Here is a 16,221-nt window from a genome sequence, read left to right as displayed (position 1 = left end):
CAGGTTTGTTTTCAAATGACTTTAAATGGTTTCAAAAGTCAAACGTACCCTCAAAAGAAAAGGATTTGTCAATAGCGAGAAGATACGCATCTTTACACCTTTTCAGTTTAGGCCTCTAAGGAAGGCAATTATAAAGCACAAGATGCAAACATATATTAGGCAATAGCCTTAACCAAAATAAAGACATGCCCTTACACAATGACTGCTTTGGAGGAAACAGGGACATATAAATTTTGATAGATTTGTTAGGACATATTATTGCATTTTATTTGCTTGCTCATTACTATGCCACACATGAGCTTTTCACAAACTTACTGAACACTTGTTAAGCAAAGGATGCTAGGAGAGATAGGAAAAACAAAGACCAGCCAAGCAAAGTGTCTCCTCTTAAGGAATTAGACATGGTGGGATAGCTACAGACAGTGTAATTGTCACACAGTGTGATAAATCTGATAGGAAAAACAGACCACTGAGAGAACAAAAAGATCAAAACCCTAAAATGTTAATATGCTGATTAAACCTTTGCCTTCAAGGCCTTACCAATCTGGTTGGGAAATTAAGACATCAGAGAAGAGCCTAGAACTGTGGTTCTCAAAACTTTAGATTTCAGGATCCCTTCACATTCCTGAAAATGAGTAGCCCCCACCCCAAAAGTTTTGTTAAGGTAAGTTACATATATATATAGATATTTACTACTTTAGAAATTAAAACTGAGTATTAAATTTAATAATTTATGTTTATATGATGTTTATTAAATATAAAATTAATTATATTTATTTATAATTAACAAATAGCATATAATATATTCATTTACATTACATACTATAGATTTGCATACAAAATGTATACTATATAATGTTATATATACTATAGTTATGTATAAAATATATAATAGTATAAAATATATTAGTACTATATATTTATATATAAATCTCTCTATAGTATATATAGTATATATATATACTGTATTTACTACATATGCTACATATAGATTTGTATATGAAATCTATGAAAATGTAATGCTATATATAATATTATGTATTATAAATTTACTGAACACTATGTGCTAACAAGGATAAAGTCATTTAAAGGGTTTGTGGCTTGACAACGTGCTTAAGATCAATCCAGAGACTTCATTGTAACACACATACCCCAAACAAAACCCCAAGAAGTAGATTGCACTGAAGTGTAGGTTGTATAAAAATCCAATTATCAATTTAATAAATGGGATTTGTTTTGGTCTCAACCCTTTCCTGCCCAAAGGCATTTACAATATAGGATGTGGTTAGCACCAATAGGCACTAGATGGCGTTCCAAATTAAAACCACGCTTGGCCGACAGCTGATGCTCTTGGCTTCCTGGCTAAGTCATCAATCATTAACTTTGGGTTGACATATTACTCAGAGATTTCAAAATTCATTCGTATACAGTGTTTTAATGGGCAGAAATGATTATTACTTACAATTGATGGTGACAATATTGAGAAGTTATGAGACTGGAGTAAGGTCCCAAAGCAGTCAGGTACGAGGCTGGCTACCACAACTTTTGGAGTCAATAATCTATAAAAAGAAAGAAATTGTCAAACGGACAAGAAACCCGTGGTTGATTTATTCATTTCTCCCAAACAATTATTAAGCAAGAGAACCACAAATAACTACTCTCATAGTGCTTAGAATAAAGGGGAAAAGACATACGAAAAGGATGGACAGAAATGTTTTACGTCCACCAGTACAGTGTAGAGACCAAAGGAGGAAATGGCCAATTTAACCAAATCATAGGAGTAGAAACAGTCGCTTGGAGAAGCCATTTCCATTGTGTATTAAATGTGCATAACACATTTGGCATAAGAACTCCAGGGATGTAGAGAGACTGCGTATATTTTATCTTTTTAAATTATTATCATTTTAATAGTGAGATAACCACAATATAGGCAATCTGTGAGAAGATACTGACCGGTAACCTGGTAGGGAGCAACATCCTCTGATTAAAAAATGTCATTGATAATAAGATTATTATATTAGGATATGTAATAATAATAAACATGGTTTAGTCTTGATTACATGCCAGGCACTGTCCTGAGGGCATCATTTATCAATTTTTGATTTTTTTTATTTAATTCTAAATAATACTTTATGAAATAGATGTTATCACCTCTTTACAATTGAGAAAATTGAAAAGAGCATTTAAGTGGCTTTGCACTAGAACTTTGCCTTGCAGATTGATTCATGTGCCTTTAAAGCACACATATATACTCATCAGAAATGAGATAAAATAGGGCAGTTTATAAAAACTCAGGTTATACTAAAGTGAGCAAGGGTAGACTCTGTTGTTTTTCTCGTCAGTAATGAAAAGTATATAGATGGGCAGTTTCCACTGGAAGATATTAAATAATGAGGACATTTTCTCCCTTAAAGTTTCTAAGATTCCTGAAAGAGCTGAATGGTAACAATTGACAAAAGTAGTCATTGCTTTGGCTTCAAACTCTTCCCAAATGAAATAGACGTTTACACCATGGTATATCATACAGGTGACATTGTAAACCAAAGGGTATTACATACAGTTTATTCTTAATCTGCCAGTTCTGTAATTATTACCTCCTATGGGTGTCTATATCTATCAATAATTTTAAGAGGTCATTCATATAGAGTATGATTTGGCGATCAGTAATTATTTTCCCCATTTGACAGATGAGCAGTTTGAGGTTTGGAGAAGCTGGAGTAAGGTTATAGTACAGTTAAACACCAGGAATAAGCAACCAGGTCTTCGGACTCACAGGTAGACAGATAAGATTTGCACTAAGAAATGGAATTGTCAAGAGAACCAGAAGCTATGAAACTTCACATCTTTACCTACAACTCTTATTGGTCATAGGAGGTCTCAGGCCTCAGCCTGCCTAAAATGCCAGAAGCATTTATCAACCTGACTTTAAACTTCACAAGTTTTTCTCTAGTTTTTTCACAGACCCTTCTCCTAAGCATCTTTGTTCTAGGCACAAGGATATTAGAGTTCCAAAGCGGGAGGTGAACATCATACCCAGCAGAAGAAAGGTGACCACTGCATCTACAAAAACATGGACAACTTTGCAACAAGTTGTTATCCTGTATGTGATCTCTATGGAAACCCACACCCTTTCTTCAGTTCTTAGTATAAAACCCCCTTTCTCCTTTGCCCCGCAGGCTCACTGTCTCGGAGATATCAGCTCACTGTAATTTTCTTTGCCTGGCAAAGAAATAAAGCTGACTTTTCTACTTCATCCAGAACTCTGCCCTCAAGTCTCAATTCAGTAAGTGGGGCACAGAGGCCGAGTTTCAGCAACCAGTTTAGCATGGTTCCTAGCAAGTAGAGTTTACTCTTACCACCATTACATCTCATGATTTTTTTAACTTAAAGAAACCAACTTGCAGTTAAGTATGCTGAATGAACACGTCAGTTTTGCTCCTTCTCTAAACCCCATCCAATGACAGTAAAGAATTTCACAAAGAAGGCAGAAACCCTCAAAGATGAAGAGAATGTGAGAAGGAACAACAACCCAATAGAGGTGTAAACAGAATTTTAGAAACTGGACAGCAGATGGGTGAATGCTAAACATCTCATCAGACTAGAGAAAGCTGTATCCACCACCTTTAGGGGAAAAAACCCATAAGAAACAAATAAAGTCCCTGCCAGACAACCCTAGACAGATTTAGGTCTTTGAGACATCAAGTACCTCTGAGGTCAAGGTTAGGAGCAGGATTGAAAACATGCAGATTTGGCGGGGTGGGTACAGTTCAGTGGTAGAGCATATACTTAGCGTGTATGAGGTCCTGAGCTCAATCCCCAGTATCTCCATTAAAAAAATAAATAAATAAAATAAGAAAGTTAAAAAATTATTAAAAAAGAAAAAGAAAACAGGCAGATTTGTTAGAAATCTGTCAAAGAAGAATTTTGATGCCCAGATTATCTCCCTACATTAACATCCAGGTGGTTGCTCGAGCCCAGCCCAGCTGAAGGACAGACTTTTCCTTTGGTGACATTGAATCAGAGGGACCCTGTACTCAGAGGCCTCCGGCATTGCTGAAGATGAAAGTGCAGTACAAAACAGAAAATAGGGCTTTAAAGAAAATCTGTGTACATAAAATGAAATCCTCCCAGCCCCTTTCCCTGTTTGTCTCCCAGAACGGAGTAATCAGCAATGAGCTATCCAGTTGCTTCTGTTATAGCATGGTATGAACATTCCTGAAAAAACCCATATTCTTTAAAAAAAAAAAAAAGCCCCAGAATTGACAGGGTTGATGGAAAAACAGGATTGGACAGACAACGCAAAGCAGATAAGCACAAGAGAGAAGTAACTGCTTTCCTCAGAGATACCCGGAGTAGGTTTTTATGTAACTTAGAACATTGCATTGATGTTCAGTTGAGTGAATTAATAGATAATCATGAGATGGATACTGAGATCATTTCACTGAAACATCTTCTAAGCCTAACTTTAAGTTCATATGCTTTTGCTTCTTATTTTTATACGTTTTAGAGAGCCTGTATCTTTGGGTCTATAAATGAGCATATTTACTTTGGCTATTTTGAGTAGACCTAAACAAATAACCTAGCATTGATATCATCAGAATCCCAGGAGATGGGAAAGAACTAGCTGAAAGAGTATTTGAAGAAATAATGTCTCAGATTTTCAAAATGTAGTTAAGGAAATAAAGTGAATAAACCTCAAATAAAATATAACCAAAGAAACTCATGCCAAACACTTCATAATTAAAATTCTAGAAAGGCAATTTTGTTTGTCTAAAGACAAACAAAAAAAAAATCTTGAAAGCAGCCAGAAAGAAACTATCACTGTCCACTATTCACTATCACCTGAGTGGAAATATCAACTCAGGTGACAGTGAATTCCTCATCTGAATAAATGGAGACCAGAAGGAATTGACACCCATTTTTTAGGTGTGAAAGAAAATAACTGTCAACCCAAAATTCTGTATCTTTTAGGTACTTTAGGTATCCCTTAGATACTGAAGGTATCCTTTATCATATCTTTTAATATCTGGTAAACATGTTTCCCTGAGTTCTAGAAGGCACTCTAGCAAATTAATTGAACTCAGGAAGGGAGTCAAACCTCCCATCTATAGCCAATCTGTCAGAAGCATAAGTGATAACCTGGGCTTGTGACTGACATCTAAAATGGGAGCGGGGAGGAGGCCAGTCTTGTGGGACTGAGCGCTTAACCTGTCTCCAGGCAGACAGTGTCATAATTGAGTTAAATGCTAGGACACTCAGCTGTGTCAGAGATTTGCTTGTTGTTGTGGGGGGAAATCTCCACACTTTTGGTTACTGGAAGTGTCAGAAGTAAAGTGTTTTGTATGAGTAGTAAGGGAGACTCGCAGAAATTAAAAAAAAAATTAAATACAATATGGAAGAACTGAGTTTTTCCTTACATAGGAAGGAGAAAGCTGTTTTTCCTTTACACACACGAAACAGAATGAAGTTGGACCTCTATCTCACACTATATCTAAAATTCAACTCAAAATGGAGAAAAGACATAAATGTAAGAACTAAAATTATAAACTGTTAGAAGAAAATATAGGTGTAAATCGTTGCAACCTTGGATTTATCAGTGGTCTCTTCGATGCGACACCAAAAATAAAAGCAACAAAGCAACATTTTCCCCATCCTGTTTCATAACCCCATACAGTTAAGGGACCTTACTTTCCAAGTTAGACTTTTTTCTTAGGTGGCCAAAATTTGCTAACGTGCTTAAAAGGGTATCAGTTATCCGATTTATTAGGCGTTAAAAGGTATTAGGAAAATCAGATTTTAATAACGTTTTGAAATGGATAAGGCAATAGTTCTGAAACTTTATAGTGTGTGTTGGGGGGTGGGGGGGAGGTGATTGAAATCCCAGTGCCTTTGTAGCACCCCACAGCAGTTAAATCTGAGTGTCTGGGGGCTATAGCCCAGGGCATCAATAGGTTTTCTGATTCTCCAAGTGATTCCAATGTGCAGTTAAGTTTGTGAAATGCAATTTAATTATGTAAACTGTGAAAGATGTTTCCATAGGTAGGACCTAATCTGTTAATCTTATGATGTAACTAATTCTGTTCAAAGAATATAACCAAGTTTTTATGCAAAAATATTTCTAAATTAAACAAGATTGGCGAATTGAACTTAAAGTCTTTGAAAATAATGCATATCTGAATTTTCAAGTTACTCAATATTGAAATCTTAAATATTTCTATCAGAAAATCATTCAATATGCTTACTTCAATCAGCAACATCCTCTGGATTTAAAAACCAGAGACAGCTGGGTAACCGAGTGTTTCATAAGCAGGTACTCTGGGCTGCAGGAAAGAGAGTTCAAGTGCAGGAAACCCATTTCTTTTCACCAGTGGCCCCGGAAAAGGATCTCACTGGCCAGGAAATTTGATCTGGGATCCCCGCAGCCTCGGCAATGGCTCCAGGGTGACTTCTTGGGCCATCCCGGTTTCCCTGCCCTACCCAAGCGGCTGAAACGCTCCAGTACGCGCGGTCCGAGCCGGGGAAATGGGCCCGCGAGCCCGGCCGGCGCTTCTCCTGCTGATCCTCCTGCGGACAGTGGCCACGCAGGGGCGACCGCGGCGTGAGTCCGGGGGATGCGGGCCAGATTCGGGTGCGGCGGGGGAGGAAAAATCGAAAGTAGCTTTTCTTAGCGCTTGGGAGTTTGCTAAGATATTGACGACTGCTCAGTCCCGTGTGCAGTCCCCTCCCCTAGCTTTCCCCGGAGGGGACGCGGGCCACTGTGGTGCAGACGGGGTTATGGGGCCTCTCGTCCCAAGACCTTGACCCCCGCCCCCTGCCCGCCCGCTGTCTCTGTCCTAAGAAGTGGCACAGGAACCACCCCCTCCCTCCTCTGACCGTGACGCTTTTAGATGTAAATCTTAGTTTCTCACTGAGGAGGAGCTACACCTAGGGGTCCTCGGACTCGGATCTCGGCTTTCTGGTTCCTATGGTCGGCTGTGTTGATTTTCACCCCTCGACCATCCCCAAACAGGAAGTTCTTCTCACCAAGGGCGACCTTGGCCGGAGTGCCCCCTTGGTGTTTCCACAGCAGGGCGCCCCCGAGCGTTGGGAGACTTGGCTGAGCAAAAGCACCGACCCAAGTGGGGTTTCCACTTCAGAACCCCTGGCGCTGGGGAGTGGGGGTGCGTAGGAGTGGGTGTGGGATCTGAGTTCTACCCCTACCGCACCCCTTCTGTTAAGACCTGGGGTGGAGGCCGCTGGGGGTGGGAGGCTCTTGAGAGAGGTCGGCCCCAGGCCTTACTGACTCTTAGCGATTGTTCTTTTGCCTGGAAAAAATAACATATCTGTTATTTTTGAACTTTTGAACTGCACCTACCTGGTCTCCTTTTCAGCCTGAAGTTGTTGGTTTGCAATGTTAATAGTACTGTATAATTAACCGGCCTTTACTGAAAGATGCCAAAGTGATGATAATGAACACTTAAGTAGTGACCTCAGTTTTAAATCACCTTCATATCTCTGATCTTGTTTGATTCTAACATGCATTTAGGAGGTAGGGGCTGTTAATACGTTGATTTTACTAGTGGTTAACGACCTCAGGTTAAATCCTTTCTCCCGGTTAGAAAGAATTTGGGCAATCTGGTTTTCTGACGTTAAATGAGGTACCACTGGTTCTAATCTCAGCTGACAGTGAGTTTGCCTCACTGTTGTCTGGCGCTTTCACTTAGAGGGTAGGTGGGATGTGTATCCACACTTTATACATGACAAGGATGAGGTCTGACCGCCTCACCAGTAACTTTGTTCCATGTTACTTTGAGCTGCAAGGCAGATCCCGTGTCTCCACTTCATAGCTGTGATCCTTAAAAGTCACACTGCTTTGGAGGTTGAATCCAAAATTTGATGATCAGAAATATTCACTGTTCACAAATATAGAAGGAGCTATGTGTTGAGCTGTTCTAGACCCAGGAGAGAGAGTGGGGAGCTGAGTCCTCAGATGTTATGCATTTGAGTCGTAATGATGGTACAGAAACCAACAAAAGGATATAGAGCATCAGGTAGCAATGGGCGCCTGGAAGATGTGGGAAGCAGGGAGGTCAGGGTAGACCACTCTCTCTGGCTGATGTTTGAGCATAGACCCAAGGAAATAAGGGTGATGCTGAGTAGGAGTGACGCTTCCCCGGACAGGCTGGGTGGACCCAGCAAGGATTTGCAACCTCAGCAATCTTGACATTTTTTTGTTGTAGGGACCGTCATGTGCGTTGTAGGACGTTTAGCAGCGTCCCTGTCCTTTACTCACTGGATGTTAGTACACTCCCCAGTTGGGCCAAACAAAAATGGCTCCTAAAAGAGATGAAATGCCCCGGTTAAGAATCCCTGGATTGAAGAAAGAGCAAGGGCCCTGGTGCAGCAGGAGCCCAGGGGCCGGGCGCCATGAACTGGTGATGGGCTCAGCCGAGGGGCCACAGGCCAGCCTCCTAGGGCCTCGCAGGCTGTAGTGTGGATTCTAGCCTGGGGCTGACCTGATCAGAGTAGCTGTTGAAAAGCTTGCTTTGGCTGCTCTGTGGAAAGCAGGGTGAAGGAAGCAGCAATAAGAACAGAGCCAGCAGACAAGGAAACTGTAGCGTTAATCCAGGTACGAGATGATGCACTAGGCTGGGGGAGGGGAGCAGGGCTGGTGGTGAGAAATGGTTGCATTATGGATATATTTTGAAGGAAGTTGCTGAAGGATCTATGAAGGATCACGTGACAGAAAAAGAAAAGTTGGAGGTGACTCTTATTTTATTATACTTTATCTTATTTGTTTTATTTTATTTGCCTGAGCAATGGGGTGATAGGTGATGCCATTTCTTAGATGATAAAGGCCAAAGAAGGGCAGTTTGGGGAAAATCAAGAGTAGGGAGGTCAGGGCTCTTGTTAAGTTTGAGATTCCAATCAGTCATCCAGCTGGTGGCAGCCTATAGCTAGTTGAATGTACGAGTCTAGAGTTCAAGGCCAGAAATAAAAACCTAGGAGTCAGCATTTATTCATTCAGCCAGTATGTATTAAGCACCTACTACATGTCAGATGCTGTTTTAGGCGTTGCCTATGCAGCACTGAAGTCCCTCATTCTACAGCTGAGGGGAGGTGTAGGGAAACTCTCACTGGCCCAGAGGTCTGTCATTTTGGGCTTTCTGGGGCTTTTTCTACATTTGATTGGGAACTGTTTTGATGCTGAAAAGCTGCCCTGACTTATTTATCAGCATATCTTCTAGCATTTAACAGCAAAGATTCATAGGCAGACCTCAGAGATATTGCAGGTTAGATTTCAGACCACTGAAATAAAGCAGATATCACAATAAAGTGATTCACACAACGCTTTTGGTTTCCCAGTACATATAAAAGTTATGTTTACTATACCATAGGCTATTAAGTGTGCAATAGTATTGTGTCTGAGAAAACAACAGACATACCTTAATTTAAAAATACTTTATGGCTAAAAAATGCTAACCATCACCTGAGCCTTCAGAGAGTCATAATCTTTTTACAATAGTAACACCAAAGATCACTAATCACAGATCACTGTAAGAAATATAATAATAATGAATAAGTGTGAAATCTTGGGAGAATGGCCAAAATATGACAGAGACGCGAAGTGAGCAGATGCTGCTGAAAGACGGTACTGATAGACTTGCTAGATTCTGGTTTGCCACAAGCCATCAATCTGTTAAAAAAAAAAAAAACCACATTATCTGTGAGGCGCAATAAAACGAGGTCTACCTGTACACAGGGAAGGGTTTAGAGATGGAAATAGCGGGGAAAAACCCCAAAAGCTCCTACAATACATTCCCCTGGAGTTGGATCTAATTAGCTCTGAACACCAACTCCTGAGCTCAGCTACCCTAGCTGGAGACACCTGGGGATTTTCTAGAGCCTGTTGGCTCCAGGGCAGACGGCTGTAATCCTGAAATCACGAGGTCTGGGGCAGAGGCTGAGGGCTGCAAGAGGGTGGCAGCCACCCATAGCAGAGGAAGGGAGGGAGCAGACAGGACGGTCATGGGGAGGGAAGGCAGCGCTGTGCCTCACTTCTCATAAGGTGAGACCAGGCACAGCCAGCAGGATGGATTCAGAAGGTGTGTGGCATCTCTGCCTCCCAGTCCCCCTCTCCCCAGGGTCACACTCCCTGCGCTACCTCTTCATGGGTGCCTCAGAGCCAGACCTGGGGCTACCTCTGTTTGAGGCTTTGGGCTACGTGGACGACCAGCTCTTCGTGTCCTACAATCATGAGAGTCGCCGGGCGGAGCCTCGTGCCCCATGGGTCTGGGGTCGGGCCACCAGCCAGCTGTGGCTGCAGCTGAGCCAGAGCCTGAAAGGGTGGGATCACATGTTCATCGTCGACTTCTGGACCATCATGGACAATCACAATCACAGCAAGGGTACGTGCAGAGGGGGACCCACCGTCCTGGGGTGCTTGGAGCACTTTCCTGCCTCAGGGATTCATCTATTTAAACTACCTTTTTAAAACTGAAGTATAGTCAGTTTACAATGTTGTGTTAATTTCAAGGATGCATCTTGAGGGAGAGAACTGGGTGTGTGAGACCCTGGGAGGGCAGGGAAGAGGGAGGGAGTTTGCTCCCTGTGGTCATTCCATCCCTGGATCCTGCTCCTTGGTTTCAGTATCAAAGCTGGGGCTGTGGCCAGAGTCCCACACCCTGCAGGTGATCCTGGGCTGTGAGGTGCACGCAGACAACAGCACCAGAGGTTTCTGGAAGTACGGGTATGACGGGCAGGACCATCTTGAATTCTGCCCCGAGACGCTGGATTGGAGAGCGGCAGAGCCCCAGGCCTGGGCCACCAAGCTGGAGTGGGAAGTGAACAAGATTCGGTCCAAGCAGAACCGGGCCTACCTGGAGAGGGACTGCCCCGAGCAGCTGCGGCGGTTGCTGGAGCTGGGGAGAGGGGTTCTGGGCCAGCAAGGTATGGTGGGAGCGCCCTTCTGCCCCTCTCGGGACAGATCTGGGGACGGTGCAGGGCATGGGATCCCCTGCTGGGCTTTCAGAGATGACCAAGGTGACTCTCTGAGAAGGAACTGAACTGAGGTCTGAGTTTTCCACCCTGAGGTCTGTGGACCTGAGGTCTCCACCTTAACAACCGAGATGTATTACACAGCCATCAGTCATGGTTTTAATTTGTTTTCCCACGCACATAGCTAAAGAAGAAGTAATTGTGATTTTTCTTTTGCTTTAATCAAAAATCCTACGTATGCTTATAACTTTTAGGAATTCAGAGATGTCAATTAGCACATGAATACCAAAGCAAGGAACTGCTAAGTGAGGCATCCAATCAGAATAGCAGAATCTTTTGGAAATGAAAGGTAACTTTCACAGAACAGGTTAAAGGTGAAAGGTGACTGTCACAGAACAGGGCAGTAGTCACTGAAGGCTGGCTACCTTACAAGGCCCCTTCTACAAGAATCATTATTCGGTCAAACCAAGTGAAATTACCAATAATACGTACTCAATCATTTTTGATCCTCATAAGGGGTAATTTCATCTGACTCATCTGAATATATTAACAAAGAACAGAAGACGGGGACCCCAGGTGTGCGTATTTACATATGGAACAGAACAGGCCAGCATGACTCTGACTGTTCTCCATATGACACCACATGGGAACCCAATGTTGGAACATCTTTAGGACACAGAATGGTGTCTCTTCTGCAGCTTGCTTTCTCTTCTTCCTCCAACCCATAGAGAAAGGGAAGTGAAAGTTCTGGTCTTCCTGGCACGGGCAGGAAGATCCCCTCTCCAGATCCTTCCCCCTTCCCGTCCAGCACCCCCTTTGGTGAAAGTGTCTCATCACGTGACCTCGGCAGTGACCACTCTACGGTGTCAGGCTCTGAACTTCTACCCCCAGCACATCACCATGAGGTGGTTGAAGGACAGGCAGCCACTGGATGCCAAGGACGCGGAGCCTGAGAATGTGCTGCCCAACGGGGATGGGACCTACCAGGGCTGGGTGGCTTTGGCTGTGCTCCCTGGGGAAGAGCAGAGATACACCTGCCAGGTGGAGCACCCAGGCCTGGAGCAGCCCCTCACTGCCTCCTGGGGTATGGATGAGAACCAGAGGTGGGGAAAACCTGGCATAGGTGGGACGGGAGTGGTCAACATTGCAGTGAGGGGAGGGTCTGCTCTGAGCTGGGACAGCAGTCACCAGCTGTCACTTGCTTTTGATCTTTTAGAGCCCTCTCTGTCTGGCACCCTGGTCATTGGAATCATCAGTGGGATCGCTATGTGTGTCATCATCTTTACTGGAATTTCGTTCGGAGTCTTAAAGAGAAGGCAGGCTTCGAGTGAGTAAGAAAAAGGAAGAGGCCTCTGAGGACCTCTGCCCCCCAAACCCACAAATTCTCCCGCAGAAAGTGGGGTGAGGACGGGGGTGCCAAGAAGGTTTGGCATCCATGAGAGGTCTTCTCTCTTTCTCTTTGAGGGGTGGAGCACATGCTTAGCATGTACTTAGCATGCTTTGCAGGTACGATCCCCAGTACCTCCACTAAAAAAATACCAAATTTTTATTTGGGAGCCCTGGCACCTCCCTGGGAGCAGTAATGAATGGTTTCTCTTATAATGAAAGCTTGTAATTTAAAAAAAAAAGCATCTTTTGAGTGACTGGGTTTTGTTTTGTTTTGTTTTGTTTTTTGCCAAAGTGCTGTTTAAGGAATGCAGGTACTTTGGGGCTAAGTCACTGCTGCTATTCTCAGAACCCAAGTCTAGTAGGGAATGAAATCTGTAACACAGGTAAATGCAGTTAAAGAAGGTCCTGAGGCTGACATGAAGCAAATGCTCTGGGGTGTCAAGGGAAGGGATGGCCACATTCATCTAGGGATTGAGACAGGCTTCTGGATCTTGAAGAAGGAGGATTTCTTTAGGTGACATTGAGGTTGAGGAGAGGTCTACACATATGCAGCAACCACGCAAGTGGGAGAGCGTGAGGCCCAGTGGGTGGTGAAAAATGATTATCAAGACTCACCCCTGACTTCGCATACTTGTCAGTCTGCATTTCTCCTCTTGGAAGATCCATGGTGTGGGGGGAACAGGGGCAGACAGAAGCCAGCTCCTGCAGAGCCCTGGAGGCCTTTGGGATGGTACATTGAGGTGAGGGAGTGTCAAGGCAGGGACCTAAATAAGCAAGCAGGGACCCAATCTCTGAGGTCTGGAGAGTGGGTATTAGGAGGTGAGATGGGAGGCAAGGAGACCAGTTAGAAAGCAATTCAGCAATTCCAGGGAGAGAATGGTGCCTGAAATCCAGGAGTTCCTTGGGAAAGGAGTGGTCAGAGTTGAGGTGGGGGTTGGGGGAGGGATGGGGAGGTGGTCTTAGGTCTGTGATGCCTCTTTCCTGGGTGTATCTTTACAGGAGGAGCCTCGGGGGACTACGTCTTGGCTGAACGTGAATGAAGTGCAGCTTGCAGACCCCAAGTGGGGTGGAGACATGATTTGAGATTCAAAGAGAGGGTGCGCTGGTGGCAGTCTTCATGTTTCAGGACATGTTTCAGGACTTGTTTCAGGACAGTTGGACCTAAGAAATAGGAACTGTCTCAGGAATTCTGCTCTTAACCTTTTCTGGTTCACTCTCAAAATGTTCCCATTTAGGTGTCTGAGTTTCCGCGTGCTAACAAGCCCCAGCTGTGAACTCTCCCCCACAACCGGCTGTCGGGAATCCCAAGCTGCACCTAGAACCTGCCCCTATTTCCTGCATCACAGACTCCGTACAGCTCCCTCATCTCATCTCATCTCTTAAATGTGGGGGGACTCCTGATTTCTTTGAATGTCTGAGAAAAGCTTGGAACCTTGTCTTCAGGACATGCACTCTAACACCTCTACCAGAATTTGGCACACACACCCAGGCATTTCCTGAACCCACTCACGTTTCCTTTTAATCCTCTCTCGGTCATACAAGAAATTATCTGCCACCAAGCCCTGTGGTCTCTTCCATCCGAGGGAGATCTGGGCCGTGGTACAGCTGTGCAGGCTGGGCACTGCACAACCTGAGGAGGCCCCTTTCCCAGGAGAGGTATTGTGGATATTTCTGTATATGATGATAGTTTTCTAGAAAACAGATGGGAAGTGCCTTGAGGAGGGATGTCTTTTTCTAATTTGCACAAAGTTGCCTGTAAAATTCCTTAGATTAATGATCCCTGCTTTTACAGTGCCTCTCCTGTATGCCGGACTTGAAGTAGCACGGTCTGTGGTCTCTCCTTGTTCTGATCATGAAAATGATAATAAAGCTGATGATGATCATGATAAAGTGGCTGATATTTATTTACAAAAGCACTTCCTTGATGTCAGACTTAATTCTGAGCTCCTACTTACATGCATTATCTCATGTAATTCTCACAATAATTCTCTGGTGTAAGTAGTATTATTCTTTTTTTTTTTTTTTTAAGATGAAGAAAGTACAGAGTATCTCACAGCTATGCTAGGGACAGAGACAGGTTTCAAACTCAGTCAGAAGGTTCAGGTGGCGGAGTAAATGCAGAAGGAAGGAGCTGGCTATGGAAATGGCTCATCTCCTGTCTCATTGTCTGTATCTCAGTGAGTTTGACCCAAATGAAGGGAAAACAGTAGTCAATGATCTCAGCCACATTTCCTTTCAAAGTCCTTGAGGGAAGAACCCGTGAATGTGACTCCTTACTCCTCTGTTGCTGTGGCCAGTCAGCACTGTCTGACATCACTCGTAGGTCCCCAGGCTGGGGCTGTGATTGGGGATGTCAGTTAATGACTGTTGGACCTCACAGCGTCTTCCTTCAACCAGTGCTTCTGGGGGGGTCAGAACCCTGGTGGCATTTCCCTCCATGAACTGGAGCAACCTCTCTCATATTAAGGATGGAAAAACAGAAGCCACCAAGTGGCCAAAAGTGTATCCCGGCACCTTCCTGGGGTCCTTGGGAGTCTGGTTCTCATTCCAATACTAATAATAATCTAATCAGGACACTCAGGAATTCGTAGATTCTGGGAAATTCATCCAATCATGTTCAGGCGACTTGTGTTCACTTCATGCTGCTACATATATTGGGTGGCATAATTGTGTACAAGGCTTCCTGTCTTGGAGGCCAAGTGCCTCAGACCTAATACAATTCAAAAGTATGTTTAGTAGATATTGAACTTGGGCAAAGAGACCACAACTTATTTTTTTTAACTTTTCTTTTTTTCTGGTTATGAAAGTTAAGTGGATAAAAATACATATAATTTGTGCTTACTGTAAAAAAGTTGGAAGTGAATTAAATGGAAACATTGCAATAGCCAGTGATTAAATGCTACTAACAATCTGTGTATTTCCTCTCAGTATTATTGCTATATTAAAGTATACATAATTAATAAATATGTATGTTTTAATAAATGTATGGTTAATTGTGTTGTTTACCACATGATTTTCCTGATGTATTTGTCCATCTTATGCATCTATTTAATCGTCTGAATCATTACATCATTTCTTGGGACAGTTATATTCCTTCTAATTTTGTTTTGTCTTATGGAATATTTTCATTAAACTATGGTAGCTGAATTAATTGTTTTTCTTCACTCTCGAGACGTTATCATCTAAGTTGTAACACATGGGTCATTTTACCTCCAAACTATGGTGGAAGCACACTGATAGATTCTTTCTCTTTAAATATTCTATACTCAGAGCAGAATACCAAAAGGCTTCCTTGCTCATAATGAGCTTTCTATCTCATTAAGGATATGTTACAATTAGTTGGGCAACAGTTTGTTTTATATTGGTTTTATTTCAGACAGGCTGAAATTTCATAAAACACCCTACTTTTCACAGTAACACAGTTATTAACCGTTGGCAGCTGTGGCCTGTTAATTATTTTTATAACCGTAGTTATAAATCTACATTTTCTTTCAGTGTTTCTTAGCTCAATTTTTCTGACCTTGTTCATCAATTCTTAGGTCAACTCTGAAAAATCAGATACCTACCTAAAATGCCGTTATCTTATTTTGCCCCTGGGAAAACCACTTAGAAAGCGTAGTAGAAAGGAGAAGGGCGCCATCTGGTGGCTATAGTAAAAAAAGTCACAGTGGTCATGTGACTAGAGAGAGTTGGGGGCCGGGCTTTTCCAGAGAGGGAACGAAATGGATGAGGGGTGGGGAGCTGGCAATCACTTTTGGAAGAAAGCCCTAGAAAATTTCAAGAAGCAAGGAAGAAACAATTTCACCAGCTGTTTGAATCGCTGGAATCACAGGAAACTGGGAACAGAACAGAAGG

The 16,221-nt window shown here is 43.0% G+C and overlaps 1 protein-coding gene and 1 long non-coding RNA gene across 6 annotated transcripts; one reads left to right on the top strand and one right to left on the bottom strand.

Annotated features, from left to right (window-relative positions):
• Nucleotides 1–539: 539 nt before the first annotated feature.
• Nucleotides 540–6,369, bottom strand: LOC107035025 (uncharacterized). Its single transcript, XR_004194276.2, has 3 exons — nt 6,243–6,369; nt 1,463–1,559; nt 540–625 (listed from the first exon to the last, which is right to left on the bottom strand). It is a non-coding gene; the product is annotated as an uncharacterized lncRNA (long non-coding RNA).
• Nucleotides 6,322–15,398, top strand: HFE (homeostatic iron regulator). Of its 5 annotated transcripts, XM_015251747.3 has the most exons (7): nt 6,322–6,598; nt 10,110–10,388; nt 10,630–10,929; nt 11,786–12,061; nt 12,194–12,304; nt 13,005–13,096; nt 13,366–15,397. In XM_015251747.3, the coding sequence occupies exons 1-7, from the start codon at nt 6,523–6,525 to the stop codon at nt 13,447–13,449; spliced, it is 1,218 nt and encodes a 405-aa protein (XP_015107233.1). In that variant the 5' UTR covers nt 6,322–6,522; the 3' UTR covers nt 13,450–15,397. The 5 variants fall into 5 exon arrangements, with proteins under 5 accessions (XP_015107233.1, XP_072801666.1, XP_072801664.1 ...); XM_072945563.1 differs by lacking the exon at nt 13,005–13,096 and having other exon boundaries at nt 6,350–6,598; nt 11,786–12,018; nt 13,366–15,396; XM_015251749.3 differs by lacking the exon at nt 13,005–13,096 and having other exon boundaries at nt 6,351–6,598; nt 13,366–15,390.
• The last annotated feature ends 823 nt before the right edge of the window (nt 15,399–16,221 follow it).

Source organism: Vicugna pacos, chromosome 20, assembly GCF_048564905.1.
Source record: "Vicugna pacos chromosome 20, VicPac4, whole genome shotgun sequence".
In the NCBI taxonomy this organism is placed as follows: Eukaryota; Metazoa; Chordata; class Mammalia; order Artiodactyla; family Camelidae; genus Vicugna; species Vicugna pacos.
Note: the sequence above shows the minus strand (reverse complement) of the source record. Positions and strands in the feature narration are given on the sequence as shown.

Excerpts from the sequence above, each read along its gene's own strand:
- HFE (XM_015251747.3), top strand. The coding sequence starts at position 6,523 with ATGGGCCCGCGAGCCCGGCCGGCGCTTCTCCTGCTGATCCTCCTGCGG. Across the intron at positions 10,930-11,785 it reads AGGGGTTCTGGGCCAGCAAG|CACCCCCTTTGGTGAAAGTG; the intron begins GTATGGTGGGAG and ends CTTCCCGTCCAG. Across the intron at positions 12,305-13,004 it reads AAAGAGAAGGCAGGCTTCGA|TCTGCATTTCTCCTCTTGGA; the intron begins GTGAGTAAGAAA and ends CATACTTGTCAG.